At 43.2% G+C, this 27245-nt stretch overlaps 1 protein-coding gene across 4 annotated transcripts in view; it reads left to right on the forward strand.

Annotated features, from left to right (window-relative positions):
* The first annotated feature begins 21148 nt into the window (after nt 1-21148).
* ADAMTS9 (ADAM metallopeptidase with thrombospondin type 1 motif 9) overlaps nt 21149-27245 on the forward strand; it is a 160240-nt gene continuing 154143 nt past the window's right edge. For all 4 annotated transcript variants that reach the window (XM_025456476.3, XM_025456479.3, XM_025456478.3 and 1 more), the window contains exons 1-2: nt 21149-21664; nt 22521-22912. In XM_025456476.3, coding sequence (XP_025312261.1) covers nt 21550-21664; nt 22521-22912 — 507 coding nt within the window. In that variant the 5' untranslated portion in view covers nt 21149-21549. The remainder of the gene's footprint in view (nt 21665-22520; nt 22913-27245) is intronic.

Raw genomic sequence — 27245 nt, forward strand, 5'->3', positions numbered from 1 at the left:
ATAAAAAAGAATAGCTATTCAAACAGGTATGAGATGATATCTCCTTGTGGTTTTGATTTGCATTTCCCTGATGATGAGTAATGTTGAGCAACTTTTCAAGTGCTTGATGGCCATCTGCATGTCCTCTTTGGAAAAAAAAATGTATATAGATCCTCTGACCATTTAATCATACTATCTTTTGCTACTGAGTGGCATGAACTATTTTTACATTTTAGATATTAACCCCTTCTTCACAGCTATATGATTGGCAAATATTTTCTCCCATTCCATAGGTTGCCTTTTCATGTTGATGGTGTCCTCTGACATACAGAAGCTTTTGTTTGTTGTTGTCTACTTGTTTATGTTTGCTTTTGTTGACTTTGCTTTTGTTGTCAAATACAAAAATTAAAAAATCATTGCCAAGACCTATGTCAGGGAATCTGTTTTCTTCTAGGATTTTTTTGCTTTTAAGTCTTGCATTCAACTCTCTATGCATTTTGAGTTTGTGTGTGTGTGTGTGTGTGTGGTGCAGACCAGAGGTCCAGTTTCATTATTTTGCATATGGCTGCTCAGTTTTCCCAGTGCCATTTATTAAAGAGACTACCCTTTCCCTATGGTATATTCATGGCTACTGTATCATAAATTAATTGATGATATATTGATGGATGTATTTCAGGGCTTTCCATCCTGTTCCGTTGATCTGTCTCTTTTTATGCCAGTACCGTACTATTTTGATTACTATAGCTTTGTAGTATACTTTGAAATCAGAGGACATGTCATGCCTCCAACTTTGCTCTTCTACTTCCTTGTCCCAATTACTTTGGCTACTCGGGATTGTTTTTGATTCTACACACATTTTAAGACTCTTTGCTTTATTTTTGTGAAAACAGCATTAGATTTTTGACAGAGACTGTGCTGAATCTGTAGACTGCTATGGGTAGTGCAGACATTTTAACAATGTTAATTCTTCTGATCCATGAGTATGGACTATCTTTCTGTTTATTTATGCCTTCTTAAATTTCTTTCATCAGTGTCTTATAGCACAGTTATATTCTTTTTATTCTTTTTTAAATTTTTTATTGGAGTTCAATTTGCCAACATATAGCATTATCCAGTGCTCATCCCTTCAGTGCCCGTCACCCAGTCACCCCAACCTCCCGCCCACCTCCCACCTCCCTTTCCACTACCCCTTGTTCGTTTCCCAGAGTTAAGGGTCTCTCATGTTCTGTCATCCTCACTGATATTTCCCACTCATTTTCTCTCCTTTCCCCTTTATTCCCTTTCACTATGTTTATATTCCCTGAGTGAATGAGACCATATAGTTTGTCCTTCTCCGATCGACTCACTTCACTCAGCACAATACCCTCCAGTTCCATCCATGTTGAAGCAAATGGTGGGTATTTGTTGTTTCTAATGGCTGAGTAATATTCCATTGTATACATAGACCACAGCTTCTTTATCCATTCATCTTTGGATGGACACCGAGGCTCCTTCCACAGTTTGCCTATTGTGGACATTGCTGCTATAAACATCGGGGTGCAGGTGTCCCGGCGTTTCACTGCATCTGTATCTTTGGAGTAAATCCCCAGCAGTGCAACTGCTGGGTCGTAGGGCAGATCTATTTTTAACTCTTTGAGGAACCTCCACACAGTTTTCCAGAGTGGCTGCACCAGTTCTCATTCCCACCAACAGTGCAGGAGGGTTCCCCTTTCTCCACATCCTCTCCAACATTTGTGGTTTCCTGTCTTGTTAATTTTCCTCATTCTCACTGGTGTGAGGTGGTATCTCATTATGGTTTTGATTTGTATTTCCGTGATGGCAAGTGATGCGGAGCATTTTCTCATGTGCATGTTGGCCATGTCTATGTCTTCCTCTGTGAGATTTCTGTTCATGTCTTTTGCCCATTTCATGATTAGATTGTTTGTTTCTTTGCTGTTGAGTTTAATAAGTTCTTTATAGATCTTGGAAACTAGCCCTTTATCTGATACGTCATTTGCAAATACCTTCTCCCATTCTGTAGGTTGTCTTTTAGTTTTGTTGACTGTTTCTTTTGTTGTGCAGAAGCTTTTTATCTTGAGTAAGTCCCAATAATTCATTTTTGCTTTTGTTTCCCTTACCTTCGTAGATGTATCTTGCAAGAAGTTACTGTGGCCAAGTTCAAAAAGGGTGTTGCCTGTGTTCTCCTCTAGGATTTTGATGGATTCTTGTCTCACATTGAGATCTTTTATCCATTTTGAGTTTATCTTTGTGTATGGTGCAAGAGAATGGTCTAGTTTCATTTTTCTGCACGTGGCTGTCCAATTTTCCCAGCACCATTTATTGAAGAGACTGTCTTTTTTCCAGTGGATAGTCTTTCCTGCTTTGTCGAATACTAGTTGACCATAGAATTGAGGGGCCATTTCTGGATTCTCTATTCTGTTCCATTGATCTCTGTCTGTTTCTGTGCCAGTACCACACTGTCTTGATGATCACAGCTTTGTACTACAACCTGAAATCTGGCATTGTGATGCCCCCGGCTCTGGTTTTGTTTTTTTAATATTCCCCTGGCTATTCAGGGTCTTTTCTGATTCCACAGAATCTTCAGATGATTTGTTCCAACTCTCTGAAGAAAGTCCATGGTATTTTGATAGGGACTGCATTAAAGTGTAAATTGCCCTGGGTAGCATGACATGATACTGTACATAGAAAACCCAAAAGACTCCACCCCAAGATTGCTGGAACTCATACAGCAATTCGGCAGTGCGGCAGGATACAAAATCAATGCCCAGAAATCAGTGGCATTTCTATACAGTTATATTCTTAAAAATTAATTCCTAAAAAAAAAAAAAAAATTAATTCCTACAACTAGAAATAGCTAGGCAAAAGGAAAATTTGGAAGTTTTGGTATGTTTTGACAAATTGCCTGTTAAGTTACCTGATTTTCCCTTCCAACTCTAGGGTATAAGATTGTGCCACAGTTCTATATCCTTAGCAAAACCACGGTTCTCCATAGTAACTGCTGCCAAGTGTATTATGTTATGCTTTTAAAAGTTTACTTTTGATTAGACAACATATAAGACAGTTTAAATATCAAAGGAGCCAAAGGGTGCACAGGAGAAGTCTCTGTCCCACGTATGTACACCATCTCCCTCTTGGAGTGACCCAAATTAACAGTTTCTTACGTATCCTTCAGAAATAACTTATGTGTTCCTAAGTGGTGGTAGCCTAAATGGAAGGTCTGTCCTTTGCACATATCTATATAACTTGAACATAGATAGCCTCTTCATTCTTTTTTATGGTCACATGCTTTTCTATTATTGAATGTTACTTACTTAAAAGTCCCCCTTTTGCTGGACATTTACCTTGCCTTTTGGCTTTTGCTGCTACAATGTATCTGTGGATTATCTTGTAAATCTATCACTTTGTGCATCCACAAGTGTGTGTGCAAGTTCAATTTCTGGGTTACTGGATTCAAGGACTTTTTAAAACGTTTTTGTTATTATCAAGAAGAAAAAAAGAAAAAGGAATGTGGGAGAAAAAGAAAAGAAAAAATAAAATTTAGGGAGTCTGGTGGTTATTAAATGGTGGGAAATGTCACATATTTTTCCCAGATTGCACATCTCTGAAGTTTCTGGTTTTCTTTCAATAGTCTCCCTCGTCTGTTAAAGGGGTTAGAAATTTCAAAAGAGTAGGGGCAGGAAAAAAAATGGGTGCTAAAAACCCAATAGCAGAGCTGCTTCTAATCGTACAACAGCTGTTTTACCATCAGCTGGATTCCGATAAGGAAGAACAAATGCCTTAGAAAAGGGAGGGCTAAGCCTTTAAGCCCTGGAGGTGATGTTACACATTTTCTCTTCAGAAATCCAAAATGAAAATATGTTCAGTATTGGAAAATAATTTTCCAGAGATGAGATCATCTCCAACATAAAGGATTAAAACTTCAAACCCTCAGTTAATGTGCCTTTATTCACTTGTGAATTTTTTTAAAAGTTGCTTTCACTTATTTTAAGTAAACTTTAAAACATAACATGCAAACAGCAAAGCATGCAAATCATAAGTGTTCAATTCATGAATCTTCACAAATCGAACAGATCTCTGTAAACACCACCAAGATCAAGCAAAAGATCATGATCAGCTTTGCAGAAGCCTCCGTTATACCCTTCAAAATCACTATCCCTCCACAATCACCGTTTTCTATCACCAACAAATCATTTTGTCTGTTTTCTAACATTATATAAATGGAAAATGTATGATTCACTTTTCTGTATCTGGTTTCTTTTGCTTGACATTATGTAGAATTCATCGATGATTTTAGTTTTAATCTTGGTGCATATGTGTGTGGGGGTGTGTGGCTTCATTCATTCCACAAATATTTACTGAGCATCCACTATAGTTAGGCACCATATGAGGTACTTAGGAAACCAACCATGATACAGACAAGGCCTCTGCTTTCCTAGAATTTAAGTAAGCTCTGGCTCTGAAAATGAATATCTGAGGATCCAAAAGTCATTGCTTTCCAGGGAGACAACACAATAACTCAAAAGTATCCAGGTGTCTAGAAAGTCTAGGTACGGTCAGGCTCACGTGTGCTCCAGTGGATTTCTGCATGTTCTTCTGCGGGATCTCCTAGCATCATTTACTTGCTTTGTAAGAGATAGAGGCTTGCAAAGTAAAAATCTCAGTTGCCTTTTCAGAGTTGCATTCCAGCACAGCTCCTTGACTGAATAATTGTAACATGTCTGCTAGGCAAGACTCTGGGGAAGGAAGCTGTATCTTTGAAATGCTATTTCAAACAGGCTTGTTTTGCAGAAAAATTCACAGAGAATAACGGCCACACAATGTTTTGTTTTAAGTTATAGTGTCTGCTCTTGTCTCAGTTTAAGAAATGGGTTGGGAGAAATACTTCTTGTGGTCACGGGAGATTTTTAATTAACCCTGAAATCAAGAGGGGATACAGAGACTATTATTTCAAGACCGCACAGAGAGGCAAATACTCTAGTGCGTGCATATGTTAACTTCAGATTTGACAGTAATTATTGACGTTTGTGACTTTTAAAACATTAAGTTAGTCCAATATTGTGGTAATTTAATATGTGTATCTATCAAAAGCCTTAAAAATATTAAGCGCATTACAAATCAATCTCAAGTCCCTTTACCCACCATCCTCAAACATGTCCCCTTTCCCTTTCTACACGTATGGATTTAGAGTGCATCTTTCTAGACCTTTCTCTATGCACAAACACACGTTAGCTGTTCTTCACATAATGGATATATATGTGTCATGCTGCAACTTGCTGTCTGTCCTTCAACAACATTTCTTTATATCTTGCCAGTTGATGTCTAACTGGTTCATTCCTTTGAACCACTGTACAATATTCTGCTGTATGACATATCATTCTCTATAAAGTAGCCATTCTTCTGCTGAGTTCCCATAGTCTCGTTTTTCATTATTACAAGCAATGAGGCCATGACCATCTTTGACATGCATTCTTATGTAAGTGAGCAAGCGTTTCTCCAGGGAACACATCAAGAAGAGACTAGATCATGCCATTGCTTCTTTAAAAGAAAGTCTTGGTCCTTAAGTGTAGGGAAGCTCCCTGAAGGCTCTGTAGGACTTCACTTACACACATACCATTTACAAGGTATCTGTATCACCAGAACCCAGCACAGAGCCTGCCAACCTGTTACTGCCTTCCACAACACTAGTGGAAGGCCCTGGTTTACTTTTTATCTCTTTACTTCTTTATATCTTGGTTGGTTCTTCCTTTTCTACCAATCATTTAAAAGGTAGTGTCCTGGGGCACCTGGGTGGCTCAGCGGTCAAGCATCTGCCTTTGTTTCAGGGTGTGATCCTAGAGTCCTGGGATCAAGTCCCACAGCGGGCTCCCTGCATGGAGCCTACTTCTCCCTCTGCCTATGTCTCTGCCTCTCTCTCTGTGTGTGTATTTCTTATGAATAAATGAATAAAATATTTTTAAATAATAAAATAAAAGGTAGTATCCTGGGGCACCTGGGTGGCTCTGTTGGTTAAGAATCTGAATTTGGCTCATGTCGTAATCTCAGGGTCCTGGGATCCAGCCCTGCATTGGGCTCCCTGCTCAGTGGGGAGTCTGCTTGTCCCTCTCTCATCCTCACACGCTCTCTCTAAAATAAGTAAATAAATAATCTTTTAAAAAAATAAAATAAAAGGTAGCAATTCTAAGGTCTTTGTTCTTGGCTTTCTCTCCTTTCTCCAGGATCTTTTTTCCTCAGTCAGAAGCTTTCTTCCCTGGCTGCATGTCAGAATCAACAAGGGGCCTCTTAAAATTTACCAGTGCCCCTCAAAAAATAAATAAATAAAATTAAATAAATAAAATTTATCAGTGCCCAGGCCCATTTCCCAGAGGTTCTCACTTTATTGGCTTACAGTGGATGGGTCCCAGGTAATTGTGTTCTTCCTCGTGGCTTTCCATCTGATACCAATATGAGGTTAGAAGGGAGAATCGTTGCCCTAGGCTAATGATTCTCCAAGGTTCTAGCCAGTGGTAGTACCACCATCCCTTTGCATTGTTAGAAGTGTTAAGTTCTTAGATCTGACCTCAGAACTACTGAATTGGAAACTGGGGGCAGAGCCCTGCAATATCTTTCCAGATGATTCTAAAGTATGTTAAATAAATTTTGAGTATCACTGTCTTGGGTGATCTCATGCATTTCTCTGACTTTATAAGCATGTAAAAGAAACATTGCTGTTTCTCATCTTCAACATAAATTCCTGAACACCATCTGCCTAAGTGACATTCCACTAGAGTGGCCCTCCAGCATGCACCACGCTTCCAGCTCCACTCCCACCTGCCCAAACTGCTTTCCCCTCAGCCTTCTTCACCTTAGTGAATGACATCAATATCCTTCAAGTTGCTGGAGTAGAAATGTGGAATTCATTTTAGATTTTTTTTTTAAAGGGTAGTCTACTCAGATAGCTTAAAACCCAGACGATTAAGAAAAAACAAACAAACAAACAAACCAATAATGAGATTCTCCCTCCCATCCTCATCTCCTGTCATGCTGAATGTGCCCTGCTCCCCCAAACTGATATGATGAAGTCCTAACCCATGATGTGACTTTAGAGACAGAGCCATTAAGGAGGTACTTAAGGTTAAATGAGAGAAGTATGGGGGCCCTAATCCAATCAAGAGAGGTCTCCTTCTTTCTTATAGGAAGAGATATCAAGACTTCATGAGCATATAGGAAAGGCCAGGTGAAGACACAGCCAGAAGGTGGCCCTCTGCAAGCCAGAGTGAAGTCTCACCAGAAAATAACCCTGCCAGTACCTTGATCCAGCCTTCACACAACTGTCACAAAATACATTTCTGTTGTTTAAGCCACTCAAATCTGTGGTATTTTCGTTATAGTAGGCTGTGATGGTTAGTTTTATGTGTCACCATGACTGAGCCACAGGGTGTCCAGATATTTGATGAGACATTATTATTCTGGGCGTTCTCTGTGAGGGTGTTTTAGGATGAGATGATTGCTTCAATTGGTACACTAAGTAAAGCAGCTTGCCCTCTATAATGTGGTGGGCCTCATATAATCACTTGAAGGCCTGGATAGAAAAAAAAGACTAACACTTCCTCAAGTGAGAGAGAATTCTTCCTACCTCACTGCCTTCAATGTGGGACATCCGCTTCTTTCCACTTTCAGGCTGGAGCTGAAACATAGGCTCTTCCTGGGTCTTGAAGCTGCTGGTCTTCAGATGGAACTAAACCATTGGCTCTCTTTGTTCTCAGGCCTCTAGGCTTGGACTGGAACTAACTCATTAGTTCTCCTGGGTGTCCAGCCAGCTGACTTATTCTGTAGGTACTTGGACTTGGCAGCCTCCATAAACATGAGCCAATTGCTTATAATAAATTCCCTATAATAAATCTCTTTATATATATGTTACATAATATGTGCGTATATAATATACACAAATACACTCACACACACATATATATACACATACACACACATCTTTTTGAATCGGCTTCTCTAGAGAACCTCAGCAAACTAATAAATTCCCCATTTATCCAATTCCCAGTCTTCCTCACAGTGTAATAACCACTGAGCTTAGCTTCTTGTGTATCCATTTAAGTTTCTTTAGAATATATGAGCAAACAAAAATGTTATTTTTCCCCATTTTTTTACATGCACACATAGGCATGTAAAAAGTACCGTAACTGACTATATGTATGAAGAATTTGCCTGATAGTTAAAAAACTAGCACTGGGGGATCCCTGGGTGGCGCAGCGGTTTGGCGCCTGCCTTTGGCCCAGGGCGCAATCCTGGAGACCCGGGATCGAATCCCACGTCAGGCTCCCGGTGCATGGAGCCTGCTTCTCCCTCTGCCTGTGTCTCTGCCTCTCTCTCTCTCTCACTGCGTGCCTATCATAAAAAAAAAAAAAACTAGCACTGGCATAGTTTTAATTGGATTTTTTCTTATTATGAATAAAATCAAGTACGTTTTCACCGGGGCACGCCATTTGTATTTCCTTTCTCATGAGCTATCAATCAACACCTTTTTCAGATTTTTCTTTTGGATAGAAGGAAAGATCTCGTTTTGTGTGATGAGCTGAAAATATAATTTCTCAGTTTGTCATTTATTTGACTTTTGGATTTTGATTAGGATGTTTCTTCTCACACAGAATTTGTTTTTGCTTGTTTTGTAACAAAGTTAAACATTTCAATTTTTTTTTTCTATATGGCTTGTGAAGTTTTGAGTTACAACTTGGAAGCTTTCTTATGCCAAAGATATAAAGTATTTCCTCCTCTTTTCTTCCAGATCTTTCTTGATTTAACTTTTATATTCAACTCTTGATTCATTCGATGTGGATCAGGCATATATTTAAAGTGTGAGGTACAGATTCAACTTTATTATTTTTAGTTAGTAAGTTTCAAAACCATATGGCTACCATGTCATTCTAGCACTGTGTTGTGAACAGCCTATGTTTTCCCAGAAAGTTTCAGAAGTCATCTCTTTTAGAAACAAAATTCTCACAGTTCATGCTATTTCTGGATTTTTCTAAAATCTAGCTTCTAGATTTTTCTAGTTCACCTAATTTACCTTTTATTGAATTTTCTCTTAATTCACAATCCAGTATCACTCTATTTATTTATTGAGATTTTATATTCTATTTTAATATCTGGTATTAATACTAGCAACACAGAGATAAATTGTTCTTCATTTTCAAAGTTTTCTGAGCTGCTCTTTTTCATTTATCTTCCCAAACATACTTTGGCTTAATTTGTCTCATTCAAACAAAACAAAAAATAACAGAAACAAATTGTGAGTATTTGTATTTGGGGTTCTAATCATTTTGTAAACTGTTTCAGGGAGAATGGGCACCTCTGTGATGGTCAAGCATCCTGTGAAGAGGGTATCTTCCCATTTACTCACATCTCCTCTGAAGACTTTATTAGTGTTGGAAAAATATTGTTCACTTAGGCAGGACACATTTCTTGGTATTTCTATTCCCAGTGATTTCATTGCTATTGTATGTGTGGCTTCTATTCTCTATGTAGTTGTTATTTGTGCATTAAAAAATAGCAATTTCTGCATAAGACCTGGTGGGACTCATTCTTGATGCCCCCTTCTCTCTCATCTCCACAATAACAACCTTCACCATATCCTGTTGGATCTACTTTGAAAATATACTCTGTACATGTCCACATACCTCCACTAGTTCAAGCCATGGGAACATCACAATACCTCTCCTTGACTCCATCCTCCACACAGCAGCTAGAGGGATCTTTTTAAAATGACAAGAGCATCTTGTCATCCCCTACCTAAACCATTTCTCTGTCTTCTTTGCACCCAGAATGAAATGCAGACTCATCTGAAGGCCCTCTAGCGCTTAGCTTCTGGCTCCCCTGAAACCATCCCTCTAGCGCCTAGCTTCTGGCTCCCCTAAAACCATCTCTTTGCTCACAGGACTCAACCCACAAGTGCTTCTTAAGGCTCTGAAACATTCCCACTTCTTTCCTATTCCAGACCTTACCCTGCTGTTCTATGTCTGGAATATTTTTTCCCCCAATCTTAAGGAGGCTGGCTCCTTCTTATTCCCTTACTTCTCAACAATGTCTTCTGGTTCACTTCATCTACACTGTCACTCTTTTAATCTCTGCAAAATTTAGAACAATGTTTAATTATATACCTGTTCACCTATTTATCTTGTGTATTTACTTCCCCCCTAGACTGTGAACTCCAGTGATGTCTGCAAAGTGCATGGCATATAGATGTTCAATAAATATGTATTAAAGTATCCTCTCAGGGTTTGGGAATGCTTTTACTTTTTTCCTGCTACTCAGCTGTTATTCTGCATTCATATTTTAAATTCACAGTTACTGTATATCAAATGCTTATATTTCTAAGTCACAGGCTCCCCTTGAACTCTTTTCAAAAGCCTTGCTTATCATAAATCTCTTTCTGGTACTTGTTCATGTATGCACAATACATATAAGGTTATTTTCAAATACTGAATGGTACAGAAAAAGCTGAAGTTATGCATAATTTATGAGAAAAGTTTCCCTAAGGATGGTGATACCGTAATATTTTCTACATATATAGTCTTTGTATCTTAAAATTTTCTTATTAAGAAAGTTGTATTTTCTTGTGAAAATTATTAAAAATATGGAAATGGTTATCACAGAAATGTAGAAAGGATAAAAGATTTCCATAATCCCCAGTCCCAGAGATCACAGTCCTATGGTCATGGTTTGATATATATCCATCTTTCTAAATATTTTTTTCCTATGCATATCCTGTTCTAGCACAGGCTGAAATCTTGTTGTTGACACTTTATTTTGTTTTTACTACCCTAGGACCCAATTAGATGAACAATTCTGGAATTTATTTGCTTAATAATACATCTCAGACATGTTTATGTCCTGCAACATACAGCTCTTTCTTACTCTTCAATCATTGTCTAATATCTCATTGAATTTACTGTTTCTTGATGGTTATCTTCCCTTTTCACCTGGCCAGTAAAGTGGGGGAGGAGATTGTCTTGAATTGTGTCTTTTTTTTTTTTAATTTTATTTTTAGGACCTCTGTCACTCTTTGACTAAAGGACCAAAATCACTGCTCATAGAGTTATTTCTCTACTGTGATCTCTGTTTTGTCAGAAAAAGTACCTTAGAGCAAATACAAATTCTGTGAGGAATTAATGAACTGAGTAATCTACTGTAAGAAGTGCTGCTTACAAAAAGTTTACACAGGTGCATTTGTGTTGTGTACCATAAGTAGAATTCAGGCACCACCACCACCGCCACCACCATGGAAAGATTGCCCAAATGAAAATTCTACCTCCAAACCCTTGCTTCTTGTAACTGTACCTCTTGCACAGAGCCCAACGGTAGCTGAAGTTTATTCCAGTTACGCTTGCCGTGAATGCCACCGATACGTACTGTCAGACCTGTTTTTGAGTGGGGGAGAAACAAGTGCAAAGCCAATTATTTTGCCAACATCTGATAGGGACACAACAAGGCACTAATTGCTAGGCTTACATTTCAGGAAGCAACTTATTTTGTGTTATTGGTGCCAATTAATACAAAGGTAGTGCATGGTTAATATGCCACTTACAACTGGCACTGATTTGCTGTCACATAATCTCCTTGCCAGGTCAAGCTGGGACATGCGACACATTTATGTTTTTGCACATTAATTTGGAAAATGAAAGTACTCCTCCCTGCCCCCCAGCCTCTCTCTCTCCATTGTCCTTGGTGGTCACAGTAGCTGAGATATTTTGATAAGTTCTTTGTACTGGGCCCCCACTAAAGCTCATCATAGGGAATTCAAAATGTGAACTACTTTTACAGCTCCAAGGCAAGCCTTTTGGCTATATGCTGTTTTCATAGCAAGGACCAAGGGCAGCCTAAATCACACTAGGATCCTGGGCTGAATGAGGGCCACAAGAGTTTATAAAAATGGCAGTGAAAAAAAAATAGCAGTGGCATTGAGACAACTGAAGATGACTAGTGTTATCAAAGACCAGTCTTACATTTAGGTGAATGAGTGGCTTAGGGTGCTGGAAAGACATTTTCCTCCTCAATATCCACTTCGCTTGCTGTTCAGAATTCCATCATTTCTGAGTCCCTAAACCAGACCCCCTACTGGCCTCTTCCCCAGTGGCCCAATATCTGAATGTCTATTAATGTCAAGATTTCTGCTCTTCAGGATTATATTCCTGAGCATAAAAATATATCCTGTATGAAGCTTAATAGAGCTTAAACACATACAACAGTCAGTATAATGTCATGGCTTAAGGGCATCAGCCTTGAAATCAGAAAGCCTGACTTTGAGGGGTGCCTGGCTGGTTCAGTCAGTTGGAACATGTGACTCTTGATCTCAGAGTTGTAAGTTCAAGTGCCATGTTAGGTGTGGACCCTACTTTAAAAAAAATGTATTTTATTATATATCATACATAATCATATGTAAATATACACTTATAATATTTATAATATATTTAAAATATATATTAAATAATTACATATAAATATATTTTTCTATCTATTTTTAAATTTTTTTTTTTTTTTTAAGAAAGGAAAGAAAGGGGAAAAGAAAGTCTGGCTTTGAGTCCCTACTCACTAGCTGTGCAACCTCAGGTAAGTTATGTATCCTCTCTGGGCCTTCATTTCCTCCTCTGAAAAGTGGGACTAAAGGCATTCCTGTTTCATTGGGCTGCCAGGAGGATTGAATACAGTATTATCCATTGTGCCTAGAAATAGAAAGCCATTGTTAAGGGTTGCCATTATTATAATAAATACCACTAGGACAGACAAGCCATTAAGCATCATCTGCAAAGGAAATTACTTTTTTGCATGTGTAATAATTACTTACCATAAAAAAAAAACATTTTTTAACGTTTATAGGGAAAATTATGTTTTGATTATTTAAAAATTCTGCCAGGAAAACAAGAGGCCCAGGGCTTGAAAAAACACTAAATTGGACTTATATGCTAGAATTGCTAGTTTAAGCAGAGTATGAGAGAGAGGAAAGCTGTTTTTAAAAACAAAAATAATTTTAAAAGGACTAGGAGACTAACAGCATGGGTAAGTGTAGAAGAAATACATAGTCAAAGAAATATTAGCACGCACATGACTTATTTCACTTCCCCAGAGGAGACAGGCTCATAACTTGCTGAAAGAGGTTAACAGGAAAGGGGTGCTAGGTTGACCGCATCCTCTTCTGTCAAACTGCATCAGAAATCACTCTTCCTAACTTGCAAGTGGGTTAGAGTGAGGCCACTGATTTGAACAGAGATCACTTACTATATGCCACCTACTAAGCCAAGATTTTCATTGGTCAATTCATTGTCACACCGTCCCTTTGAGGCAGGTAACTACGATTACCCTATGTTCAGGATATACAAAGGATATGAAAACTGCCATAATATTTGTCTTTTACTAGTCACACTCACGATTGTGAAGTAGCCATCAGGGAAAGCCTAGCTCTGAAAATTTCTACTCTGACAAAAGGAACCGTGATAAGATTCTAATTAAAGCAAGTCTTGCCTCTCATGAGTAATGATACCATGAAAAATAGACATTATGTCCATTATCCCTGGGGTTTCCTGTGTGTGTGTGTGTGTGTGTATGTGTTGTATACGAAAGAATGACTTTCACTAATTAAAGGAAACACCGACTCTGAAAGCTAGAAATAATTGTGGGGCAATAGTTAACTCCTTAATTTAAGATACATTTATTAAGTGCCTGTTACATACCACCGAGGGGATACAATGGGAGATTGATCTGCTTCTCGCCCTCATAACAACAGAAAGTGTAGGGACCCCTGGGTGGCTCAGCGACTGAGCATCTGCCTTTTGCTCAGGGCATGATCCCAGAGTCCTGGGATTGAGTACCCCCTCATTGGGCTCCCAGCAGAGAACCTGCTTCTCGCTCTGCCTATGTCTCTGCCTCTCTCTGTGTGTTTCTCATGAATAAATAAATAAAATCTTAAAAAAAAAAAAAAGGCCAACAACAACAGACAAACTACTGTGAAACAAAGTAGGACAGGAGAATTTCAAGGCTTAGAGGGTATACTAGCATCCCAGTGCATCTCAAAATACTCCAAGAATTATCAGATTCCATGCTAGCATATATATAACACACATCTATGTTGAACATGCTCTTTCACAAAATGGTGACATTGTATTTGCACACACCGTATTGCTTTCTGATTTGGCTTCAGTTTCAAAGTGGTTTGGATCCGAGCTAGCAGTCCCATACTTCCAAATCATTTGTAGTTATGAGTTGAACCCCAAGTCTGAAAGTTTCAGTCCACAAGGTATCAGAGGGGATAGAATAAGGAATCGAAGCCCAAAGAGTCTCATGTGAATATTAATGGGATTCATATGGGGCTCCACACCCTAGACAATAGCAAAAGTATGGTCTTCTGGAACGACAAGTAAGCCTGGAACACCTGGTGAGTTAAAAACTTTGTAGAACTGCCATGAGCTAGTCATGAGTATCTAGAGCTACCTTACAAATTGGAACTATGTCTTTCAGAGTAGGCATTAGAAAACTTCTTTAGAGCTTTAGATTTAGCATTAAAAGAAAGAAAAAGTTCTTTTTGAGAGAGAGAGAGAAAGTGCATAGGGGAGAAGCAGAGGGAGAGGGAGAGAGAATTTTAAGCAACTTCCATGCCCAGTGTGGAGCCCGACACGGTGCTCAAAATTATGACCTTGAGATCATGACCTGAATCAAAATCAAGAGTTGGATACTTGACTGACTGAGCTACCCAGGTGCCCCAGAAAAAAAAGTTCTTAAAGATCGTATTCATCAGGCCAAGTATAAAGGCGGAATGATCAAGAACAATTAGGCGTATGTTTTCACATTACCAGGCTGCTCTGGTTAATGGAGATCATGAACTTTCAAGGTAAAGTTCAAACCTCAACTCAGCACATTCTAGCTCTGTAATGCTGGGCAAGTCACTTCACTTTTTGAGTCTTATTTTCATCATATGTAAAATGGGGACAGTAAAACCCAGATGGCAGGACTGGCAATGAGAATTAATTAGCACAAAGTACAAACTCGAGAGAGCCTTGTACTATTATTTCTAACAGTAAAACTCATAAAGCTTTTGATATTCTAATGGTATACAATTATAACTTTTGCTACATTTCCCTTTACTTGAAGTTAGTATTTGAAAGACTTTTGGGATACCTGGGTGGCTCAGTGGTTTAGTGCCTGCCTTCAACCCAGGGTGTGATACTGGAGACCCAGGATCGAGTCCCACATTGGGCTCCTGCATGGAGCCTGCTTCTCCCTCTGCCTGTGTCTCTGCTTCTCTCTATCGTTCATGAATAAATAAGTAAAATCTTTAATAAAAAAAAAAGACTTTAAAAAATACAGTAAGGTCCTTTACCCATGTGGCAAAAAAAGCTGATAGTTTTTCCCTACCTCCACTAAGCAATGAGAAAGCGTATTGCTCAAGGTCAGAGTTGGATACCACCCGTTCCCTGCTTCATCCACCGGAACCCTGTAAAATTCAGTACCTAGGCTTATCTATTCCAGAAACCACCCACTGCTGACCACTCAGGAAACTATTCACTTTAATTCTGGCTCCTGGTCTCTCCCTATCATTCGGGTGTGGATTTTCCCTTTCTGTAGAAATAGATGGCTTCGCTTCAATTCTCCTTCCTGCTCTTTCCAGTGATGTTCTACAAACAAAGTCACTTGTGATGTCAATGTCTTGCATTTCCATTGGCCAGCTTATCTCTCCCTAGTGACTAATGTCAATCATCGGTCCTCTGGGATACAATTTTCATGAAAAATCAGCCAAAGAGGTCTTCCACTTAACCTACAATAACGTACAATTCCAGTAAACCCTGGGAGAAGAAAATGCGGTAAAAATTGTCTGTTAACTCTAGGTGACCTCCAAAAGCTCTGCTTCTTTTTCAGCAAACTTTTGTGATGGGCCAGTTTACTAAAGAATCCACTTTTCTCCTTGAACTCAAGTAACTCTATATTCCTATTCATAAAACTATTATCTAAACTGCACGTGTATATGTATTTGTATAAAATAAAGAATACACTTACTCATTCAGTAAATATTTGAGCACCTACTACGTACCAGATCTGTTGTAGGTGCCAAGGAAAAAGTTGTGAAATATCAGTGAAATAGCTAAGATGATTATCATGAAATACTCAGCATAAGAAAAGAAAGTTAGAGAGCCAAAGAAAAATTATACATAGGATGGAAAGTTGAGGCAACTCTCCACATGGTATTAGCCAACCTCTCCCAAATCAAATCCTGAAAACCCAGCCATGCTTTTGATCAGTCCTTTATTCATTATATATGATAGTGATGATCAACTTGGACTAAACTGCTGAGACAGAATTTGAATCCTTTTACTAATTAAGGGACCTTTGTCAAATTATTTCACCACTTTAGACCTTGCTATCATTATGCATAAAATGAAATTACTAATACTACCTGCCTCATAAAGCTGTTATAAGAATTAAATGCAGACCATTTTTACATGGTCTGGCACATGGTAAAAACAACATGATGATGATGATGATTCAGACAAAAGATTTGGATCTGAATTATTTAGATAGTTCACTCCATTGTTCTATGCTATGATTGCAAATGGCTTCCTAAGATTTTTAAAGCCTTGTTTACAGATATAAATTCAAAGGCAAGATAATACACTTGAGAAAGGATGAACAGACTCTCACTGAGGTTGAGAAATTGAGAAACCTAGGTTCTTGGTCACATCATGAGGTCACCAAGAGAAACTGAGATTTTCCTTTCTTGTCAGCGCTTGTGGAAATGACTGGGTTATATCAGGAACAATTTTAAAGAAGAGTAAACAGAGTTCATCTTTTAAAGTCAAGTCCTAGGGGATCCCTGGGTGGCTTAGCGGTTTGGCACCTGCCTTCGGCCCAGGGCATGATCCTGGAGTCCTGGGATCAAGTCCCGGGATCAACTCCTGCATCAGGCTCCCTGCATGGAGCCTGCTTCTCCCCCTGCCTGTGTCTCTGCCTCTCTCTCTCTGTGTCTCTCATGAATAAATAAAATATTTCAGATAAATAAATAAATAAATAAATAAATAAATAAATAAATAAAGTCCTAGAAAGGAAGCTAAGGAGAGAAAATACACAGAGGAGACTTCTGTCCCTACATATAAATAGTTTCTTTATTGTCAGCTTACCTTTATCAGGAGGGTTTAAAGTGAAAGAGGGAAAATTGTTTAATAGAAAATATTGAAAAGTGCTATGTTTTTTTTTACCCTTAATAAGCTTTATTTTCTTATTGACATAAAATTCACATATAATAATACATTAGTTTCAGGTATACAATATAACGCTTTGATATATGTAGATATTGTGAAATGATGCCCCAGTAAGTCTAGTTAATATTCATCCCCACCCATAGTTACAATTCTTTTGCTTGTGATGACTTTTAAGATTCCCTCCCCGGAACTTTCAAATGTACAATACAATACTGTTAACTATGGTTATTGTGTTACATTACATTCCAAGACTTATTTATCTTTTAACTGGAGCTTTTTACCTTTTGACTACCTTCTCTCATTTTACTCACCACCTACCCCCACCTCGGGCAACCACACTAATCTATTCTCTGTATCTATGAGTTCAGTTTTTTGGAGTTTTTTTAGATTCCACATGTAAGTGAGATCAGATGGCATTTGTCTCTCTCTGTCTGACTTATTTCACTTCACAAAATGCCCTCAAGGTTCATTCACATTGCCACAAGCTTTCCTGTTTTTTTAATGGCTGAATAATATTCCATTATATATGTACCACTATTACATTATCCATTCATCCACTCATGGACACTTAGGTTGCTTCCATGTCTTGGCTATTGGTAGTAATACTGCAGTAAGCATGGGGATACAGATAACTTTTCAGGTTAGGGTTTTGTGTCCTTCAGATAAATACCCAGAAATGGAACTGCTTGATCCTGTGGTAATTCTATTTTTAATTTTTTAAAGAAACTGTTCTTACTGTGTTTCATCCCTGTCCTAATTTACATGCCCACCAACAGTGCACAGAGGTTCCATTTTTTTTCATATCCTCACCAAATGTGTTATTTCTTGTCTTTTAAATAATTGCCATTTTAACAGGTGTGAGGTGATAGCTCATGTGGTTTTGATTTGCATTTCCCTGATGCTTAGTGATGTTGAGCATCTTTTCATGTACCTGCTGGCCATCTGTATATCTTATTTTTTTTAAGACTTTATTTATGTATTCATGAGAGACACAGAGGGAGAGGCAAGCTCCCCGCAGGGAGCCTGATGCAGGACTTGATCCCAAAATCCCGGGATCACGCCCTGAGCCAAAGGCAGACACTCAACCATTGAGCCACCAAGGTGCCCTCACCTATCTGTATATAAAAATGTCTTTTCAGATCCTCCGACCATTTTTTAATTGAAATTTTTTTTTTTTTTTGCTACTGGGTTGTATTGAGCTCTTTATGTATTCTGGGTATTAACCCCTTATCCAGTATATATGATTTGCAAATATTTTCTCCCATTACATAGGTTGCCTCTTCGCGTTGTTGATAAGTCCTTTGCTTGCAGAAGCTTTTTAGTTTAATGTAGTCCCACTTGTTTATTTTTGCTTTTGTTGCCTTTGCTTTTGGCATCATATCCAACATGTCATTGCCAAGACTAACATCAAGGAGTTTTACGATTTCAGGTCTTAACACTCAAGTCTTTAATCCCTTTTGAGCTGATTTTTATGGATGGTGTAAGATAAGCTACCAGTTTTATTCTTTTGCATGTGGCTGTCCAGTTTTCCAAGCATTGTTATCGAACAGATTGTCCCTTCTCCACTGTATAATCTAGGCTCTTGGCTATAACTCAATTGACCATATACATGGGTTTATTCCTGGCCTCTCTTTTCTGTTCTTTTCATTTATGTATCTGTAAAAGTACTATATTTTAGTAATTTTACAGTAAAAGTTCTAGAATACTTTCCATCAGAATCAACTAATAGTTTGTTTTTGTGATATTTTTTCCATTCCTTGCTAAGTTTGCAATGCCCAGATACTGTGATGGTGAGGAATTTTTTTTTTTTAATTTTTATTTACTTATGATAGCCACAGAGAGAGAGAGAGAGGCAGAGACACAGGCAGAGGGAGAAGCAGGCTCCATGCACCGGAAGCCCGACGTGGGATTCGATCCCGGGTCTCCAGGATCGCGCCCTGGGCCAAAGGCATGCGCCAAACCGCTGCGCCACCCAGGGATCCCGATGGTGAGGAATTTTATCACGTAATGAAAAGATAGTGTTTTAGAAAGCATGTGTTTTAGTATATTATTTTGAAGCTTTAAGAAAAAGATCTAATCATCATCCTTTAAAAATTTTTGCCCTTGAGACACCTGGGTGGCTCAGCGGTTGAGCATCTGCCTTTGGCTCAGGCCATGATCCCCCGGGTCCCAGGATAGAGTCCCACATCAGGCTCCTTGTAAGGAGCCTGCTTCTCCCTCTGCCTATGTCTCTGCCTCTCGCTGTGTGTCTCTCAGGAATAAACAAATAAAATCTTAAAAAATAAAAATAAAAAATAAAAATCTTTGCCCTTTACAAGTGTTTCTGTTTTCCCATCTTTATACTGTTTACACTCATTATAAATCCCAGTAATATAATTAGACAATGGCACCATTGGTCCATTTGGGTTAACAACTTTTTTTAGGACTTTACTTTTTTTTAGGAATTACCAAGTCATTTCCTCTACCCAAAGAAATACATGCATTAATATTTCAAGAGATGGGCACAGTTCACGCATATTGGTATTTGGTCCCTGGTGTTGGTAATCTTTGGTATTTCCAATCCAGAATGCCAGCCTACTAAGTAAAGAGAATTCCAGTGCTGGGACACTTGACCAAATATACATTTGTCCTATCTTTTACTTTCTCTTGAAATTAGTGAAATTAGCACACCCTACCTTCTTCCTGAGGGCTGGTAAAGGAAAAAGTACTTTTGAACCACCCAGGTTTAAACAATTCTCCTTCTCCCTACCCCCTCCTCCCTCACACTCTCCCTCCCTCCCTCTCACTCACACGTGCTCACACACAGCCTCCAAGCTCTGGCACGTCTAACTTCCAAATTTGCATCCCAAAGCCGCGGTAGGTGCAGCTTGAAGCATCAGCTTTGAGCTTCTTACTCCAAGCATCTCTCTGGCGAAAAGGAAGGAGAAGTGATTGAGAAAACCTTCCCGGGACTGGTCCTCCTCGCCCCCACGCTGTCGTCCCCACCCCCGCCCGGGCCCACGACTGTCCCCTAGCTCTCCACCCTCACTCCCCTCTCCCCCATATCTCTGAACTCCGTCTGGGCACCAAAGTCCCCGCCCCCCTCGCTGCCCAGAGCAGTTCTTAACCTTTTTTGGGCTGGGGACCTATGAAAAGCTCTGGCATTTCGCGGGATGGGGACAGAGGTTGAGGGAAGAACACAGCTTGACAGCTCTGCGAAACTTTCAAAAGACTGTGCATCTGAAACGCACAGGCTGAGAACCCCCATCTCTAAAACTCTGGACTTGGGGCGACCCAATCGAGATTGGAGCTCAGACGCTCCACATGCCGTCCCTAGTGAGAAACAGCAGGAGGGGAAGGCGCTCCGGCACTGGGCCACTCTCACTTGCAAGAAACCAAAAGAAGGGGCGAGACCCGGGCAGCAAGAAAGTCATAAAGGAGGAGGGGGGGGGGAGGGAGAAGAGGAGAGGGGGCTGCTGAAAAGACCAGGGGACAGAAGAGAGGAAGGAGAAGAGGGGGGAGGAGAGAGCGAGGGAGCAGGGGCGCAGAGGGAGAACGGGGTGCCGAGGCGGGGCGGCACGGGGCGGCCGGGGCGAGGAGGCCAAGAGAGAGCGGCTGCAGCGAGAAAGGGCAGAGGGAGGGGCTCCTGGGAGGCGAGAGACGGAAACTGAGAGCGCCGGGAGCGCGAGAGAACTTTCTACGCTTTCCCTCCGCAGGGCAGGGGACCTCTGCAGAGGCGAGCTCCTCGGGGTGGCGGGGAGCGCGAGCGGCCGGCCCCGAGCTCCCCGAGCTCCCCGAGCGAGCTCCCCGAGCTCCCCGAGCTCCCCTGGCTCCGAGGCCGGCTGCGGGGCTCGCACGGGCCGCCGAGGAGGGGACTCGGTCTGCAAGGAGGCGGTCCCCGCTCGCTCCGCTTTCTCCTCCCCTCTCCTCCCAGAGGCGGGCACCCGGGGTATTTGAGCGGCGGAGGACCCGCGGCCCCCCCGCCTCCGCCCCCCTAGCCCCCCATTCAAGAAGCCGCTCCGCTATCCCCGCCAGCACAGGGCGCCCGGCGCGCCTCGGAGCGCACGTTCCGCGCCTTCTCCCGCGGGCTCCCTGGACATTATGCGGCCGAGCAGCCGAGCCCCAGTCCTCCTCCGGCTCCTCCTGCGGCCCGAGCGGCTCAGCTCTCGGCAGGCGGCGGCGTTGCTCAGCCGAGCGCAGACGGGACCCTCGCGGCGAGACCTCAGCGACTCCTAAAGTCAAAAGTTGGCGGCGGGCGCCGGGTTCCGCGCGCTCCCCGCGGCCGCTGCCTCGCGTCGCCGCCGCAGCCAAGCCGGGCAGGAGGGAGGGGGGTGGGAGCCACGGGGGAGGGGTGGGGAGCACCATGCAGTTTGTATCCTGGGCCACACTGCTAACGTTCCTGGTGCGGGACCTGGCCGAGATGGGGAGCCCAGACGCCGCGGCGGCCGTGCGCAAGGACAGGCTGCACCCGAGGCAAGGTAACGAGGCTCCGGCCACCGCAACCCCTCCGCGCCAGCCGCCGCCTCCCCAGCCTCAGCGCCCGGCAGCGGGCACCCCGCGGCGGAGGCCTCCCGCGCTCTCTCCCTCCTTTTCCTAGAAAGAATTATCTCCGGCTTTGCAGCCGCTCCCTTCTCTGGGTCATTCCCAGCCAATTTCTAGAGAGAGCCGCTGGAGAACAAACTTCGTCTCCTCCAGCAGCAGCCCCCCCACCCCTCGGCTCCTAGTTTGCTCTCCCCTCCACTGCCCACCTCCATGCCCCAAACTAGAGTTACTTAGTAACGGGGGTGGGGGTGGGGGTGGGGGGGGCGTAGCAGATAGTGGCATGTTTTATTTTATTCGGGGCATTTGTCAGGATCTGAAATTATGTTATTTTCTGACTTATTGTCTGATTGCTAATGGTGTGTGCTCAGAGTCTGGCACAGTTCCTGGCCTTTCCTTTCCTGGCACATAGTAGGTGCTCTGCGAATATTTATGCATGGGCTTAGGGTGAAGGCGTGGACTCAAATGGGCAAAGCCAGAAAAACAACCCGGGACAAAGCCCCCTTCATTTTATTTTATTTTTTTTTAATTTTAAGATTTTATTTATTTATTCATGAGAGATACAGAGACAGAGAGGCAGAGACACAGGCAGAGGGAGAAGCAGGCTCCATGCAGGGAGCCCGATGTGGGACTCGATCCCGGGTCTCCAGGATCACGTCCTGGGCCAAAGGCTGTGCTAAACCGCTGAGCCACCCGGGCTGCCCAGCCCCCTTCATTTTAAATTAAAACTTGCAGAAAACGGGTTTGCGGAGAGTGGAATTATTGGTTCATGTGTCCCCGCTTTTTCCCCTGCAGTGAAATTATTAGAGACCCTGAGCGAATACGAAATCGCGTCTCCCATCCGAGTGAACGCTCTCGGAGAGCCCTTTTACACGAACGTGCACTTCAAAAGAAGGCGACGGAGCATTAACTCTGCCTCTGACCCCTGGCCTGCCTTCGGTTCCTCCTCTACCTCTTCCCAGGAGCATTACCGCCTCTCTGCCTTCGGCCAGCAATTTCTATTTAATCTCTCCGCCCACGCCGGATTTATCGCTCCCATGTTCACTGTCACTCTCCTCGGGACGCCCGGGGAGAATCAGACGAAGTTTTATTCCGAGGAGGAAGCGGAACTCAAGCACTGCTTCTACAAAGGCCATGTCAATACCAAGTCTGAGCACACAGCGGTCATCAGCCTCTGCTCGGGAATGGTGAGTCGGCGTCGGCGTCGGTGTCGGTGTCGGTGCGCGCCCTCTCTCCCCACCCCTCCCCGCCCGCCTCTTCACCCGTCTCTGGAAGGCTTAACTGATTGCTCTCTAGCCTAAGACCCTCACTGCGCCGAGTTTCCACTCTGGCTTTAAATATCCGCTAGAAACTGGTTTGCATCCTGAGGCTTGGGTGACAAGCCCCGCGCGCGTGCTTACACCGGCGAGGAGCGCACGCATCCGCCCCCCACTCCCCGGGTTCTGCAAGTCTCCGAGCTTTCTGGAGCCCGAACTCGGCTCCGCTGCGCTTTGCCCCAGGCTAGCAGGCGGCTGGCAAGTCGGTTTCCAAACTCGGAGGCTTGTCCCTCCTTGCAGCAAACCCTGCTGCCCGGGAGCGGAGCCGCTGAGCGCAGGGAGGACCCGACTCCTTATTGGCGAGTCTGGAGTCAGGGGTGTGGGCTGAGGATCCCCAGCCTCGGGTGTGGGGAGTTCCTTCTGTGTGTCGTGGAGGGCGGTGCGTAATCTAGAGTCCCGGCGATTTCTTTGGGCCTTTTTTCACGCGCCAGGAACCCTGAGGCTGGACTGGAGTGACGGGGAACAGGTCCGTCCCAGGAACGGAAGGGTGGGCCGAGGGCCCCGGGGGCGGGGAGGAGGGCGGAGCCTCCCCCGGACGCTTTGAATTAGGGTGGAAACTGGGAGTGGGGGTGTGGCGCAGTCCGACTCTGCACCCTGCTGGCGGGGTGGCCCCAAGAAACACAGATCGTGGGAGAGAGCCTGGAGGAGCTGCCCAGACGAGGTTTCCGTCCTTCTGGGTTATCTGAGAGAATCGCCAAACAGAGCCCAGCGCACACGTTTTCCCGGAGAGGGAGGGCGAGGAGGCGCGCACTGGCCGCCTCCCTGCCCCGCGAAATACGCACTTGGCAGGTTTTCCGAGCCGGTACCTCGACACCCCCCCCCCCACTCCTGACCGCCCCATTTCCCCGCTCGCTCTCCAGGTGGTCCCACATGGCATCCGCTTTTATCCCCGCCCCCCCCCCACGCCCCCCACGACATTTGAAGACCTGATCTGAAGTTCTGGCCGGTGCAAAAGTGGTCCTTCACTTTCCCAAACGATGTGCGTGCCTGCCACGCGCGTGTGACGCAGAAGCTTTCCCGGGTCAGGTTCCCCCAGCGCACCGCGCCGTGCGCACTGCGCCCCGGAGATGCGTCTACTCCTTGCCCCGAGGACCCACATTCCCGCGCCCCCCTGCCTAAGGGGGAGCACGGATACTTACCCCGGGGCGCTCGGCTGCCCCTTCCGCGCGCGCTGTCGTTGCTGGATCCAGTGTCCCGGGCCCGGCTGTCGCATCCTTCTCCACCGCTCTTCGGAAGGGTCGGGTGGGGAGCGAGACAAGCCTGAAGCCTGGGATGGGGAAGGTTTTAGCCTGCTGGGGTACGGGAATGGGGATGAGCCCCTCCAGCCCCCAGCAAAGCGCCCGGAGCTGCGGCTGCTGGTGGAGCTTGTTTGGGGGTGGGCGGAGACGGCAGTTTGACGCACGGGGGGGTAAGGGGGTGCTGCCGTGAGTCATCGCTGCCCCAAGACCTAGGGCCAAAGCGCAGGAATCCTTTCATTCCTCAAGAGGTTATGAGCAGGGTGGGCATAAGTCAGACACTGGAACCCAGGTCATCAGAGGGCCCTTAGATCCGAAGATTCCAGAACCCCAATTCCAGAACTTTACGGATGGGGCAGAGACAGTGCGGTACGTAGTAAAGTTTGTAAACAACCTTTACTCCTCCTCCCTGCCCGCCTCCACACCCCGCTGAGTGGCCGCAGCAGTTATATAAATACTTCCTTGCCCAGGACCTTAATTTCAATTGGCAATTTGAGGTGGTAACTCACACGTGGATCTTCAAGTGGCAGCTCTCTTAGGGAACCGAGGGCCAGGATTTCAGAAATGATTGTATCGACCGACCGTGATAACTCCCTTTATATTGCATTTCATTTGCAATCCGCCTCTTTAGGGAGGGAAAGGTCCAGAATACAAAGATAAATGCAGTGGGCGTTTCTAATCTTCAACGCTTAATCTAGCCCCAAACCCCTCATCCCTTTGTCTTCCTTCTGGAATTTATCTTTCCTCCCCAGACTTCCCATTACCATTTCTATACCAGGAGCGTCATGATGTTCCTAGTGGCCCACCCAGAAAATCTTTCACTCTTTACAGTGGACCTAACAATGCCAATGTACCCCTGGCCCCCCTACTCACCCCACCAATCAGTGACCATTTTCCCCGAATTCCATCTTTGATGTGTCTCTCACCTGGTCTGAACAAGCCCTACCCCGATTCTAGACCTCTTTACTTCTCTGCTTGTCCATCATTTAGTACCGTTGTCTAAGAAATATTTCCAACTGGCTTCTCCTCCTCCAGTCTTTCTGCTCTAATCCATGCCACACACCGGGAACAGATTAAGGATGGGTAGGTGCAAGATCCCACTACTCCTCTGTTCACTCACTCTACAGCGCCTCACTGCTTCTTGAACAACTGCAGGCTTCTTCATCTGACAGTTCAGTCATTCATAATGATGCCTTGTCACACCTTCCATCCACACGCCAAGCTCTTCTCTCAGGCTTTCCCTCCACCAGTCCTGTGTATCAATCTGCTCTTGCTCTTTTCTCTGAACTTCCCTCCTATCCCAGTCCTACCTCATTGCTTTTGGGCCTTTGCGTTTACTTGGTCATCTCCCTCAGCATCACAGGCTCTAATCCTACTCCTCTTCTAAAGTGTAATTTACAGGGTCACCTGGGTGGCTCAGTCAGGAAACGGCTGCTTTCCGTTCAGGTCATGATCTCAGGGCCCTGGGATCAAGCCCCCCCCCCCCCCCCCCAATCAGGCTCTGCTCATCAAGGAGCCTGCTTCTCCCTCTTCCCTTTGCCTGCTGCTCTCTCTGCTTGTATGCTCTCTCTCTCTCTCTCTCTGTCAAATAAAATCTTAAAAAAAAAAAGTGTAACTTATATAGTTTCTTTCCCAGGAAACCTTGTCCTTTAGACTGCTCTCATTTCTCCCTCTCCACCTTCACAGACACTTGTCTGTATCTTTCTTACGATGCTTTGCATGCTCTCCCTTTGATTGTAGTTCTTGGTACACGAGATCTATCCCTCCCCTTGGCAGCAGGGTCGGCATCAGTGCATTTCCCTCCTACCTTGAAGCCTTGTGTATTGTAGGTACTTAGTACCTATGTTTGAACTGATGGTCACTTGAATCAAGAAAGGATGACTCTTTGATCAAACATTCATCAAACATCAAACATGTCTTCTGTGAATCGACAACAAAATGAATCTGATATACAGATAACATTTATTGGACGCCTATCACACAGCTTGCGCTGTGATGAGTACTTTTATGTGTGCATTATCTCACCCCCTCCAAATCCTCACCACAGACCAGTCCTCAAAACAAACCATTTTACAGATGAGGAAGGAAACTGAGGCTTGGAAAGTTGGAAGCTTGCTCAAGGTCTCCTGGCTAGTAAGCGGTAGAGTTGGGCTTCCCTCTCTGTCTTTGCAACCCATGTTCCTAACTGTGGGCAGGAGACTGAATCTTTAGGAATACTAAAGAGATTTTTGAAGTTCTTTTTTTTTGAAAAAATACCGGACTAAAGTCAGGAAATCTGAGTTCTAGATTCAGTATTGGCACTATTCAACTGATTCTGTATCACTGAAGAGGGAATTTGGACAAGTCACTTCTTCCCTCTGGGCCTTACTTTCCCCTTTTACCAATTAAAGGTGCCAGGTCACCACCAGATGAGCTCCCAGGTTCTTTCCCAGTATTTATGGCCTATCCCTGGTAGATTTCACATGTTGTAGTGAACTTTTGTTCTGTGCTCAGAGAAGACCAGAGTTGTATACTTAAAACAGAGAGAGGTGCCTGTGTGAGAACGCCTTAAACCACTTCTCTGGAAACCAGCTCTGGTTAGTCTAACTACACCAGAACTGTCTTCTCTTTAAGCCAGGGGCTCATGAATTACGTGGAAGTCTATTTTAAAAATATAGATTCTAGACCTCATCATTGAAAATTCCAGATCTGCGGATATGGAGATATCTTTAAAACACAATGAGATCTATGGGGTAATGCCATAGATCTCATTATGTTTTAAAGTCCCCAGGCAATTTTGAAGTTTAGTTAGGTTTGGAAACCCCAGCCTAGTACTTCCCAAACTTTATCGTGCATAAGAATACCTTGGAGTGCTCATTAAAATTCCAACTCCTGGGCCCTACCCCCAGAGATTTTGATTCAGTCCATCAAATTTAGGGTGGAGTGGGATTATTTGAATTTCTAACAAACTCCTAAGTGTTGCTGATAGT

The sequence above is a fragment of the Canis lupus genome, chromosome 20 (genome assembly GCF_003254725.2).
Source record: "Canis lupus dingo isolate Sandy chromosome 20, ASM325472v2, whole genome shotgun sequence".
Lineage (NCBI taxonomy): Eukaryota > Metazoa > Chordata > Mammalia > Carnivora > Canidae > Canis > Canis lupus.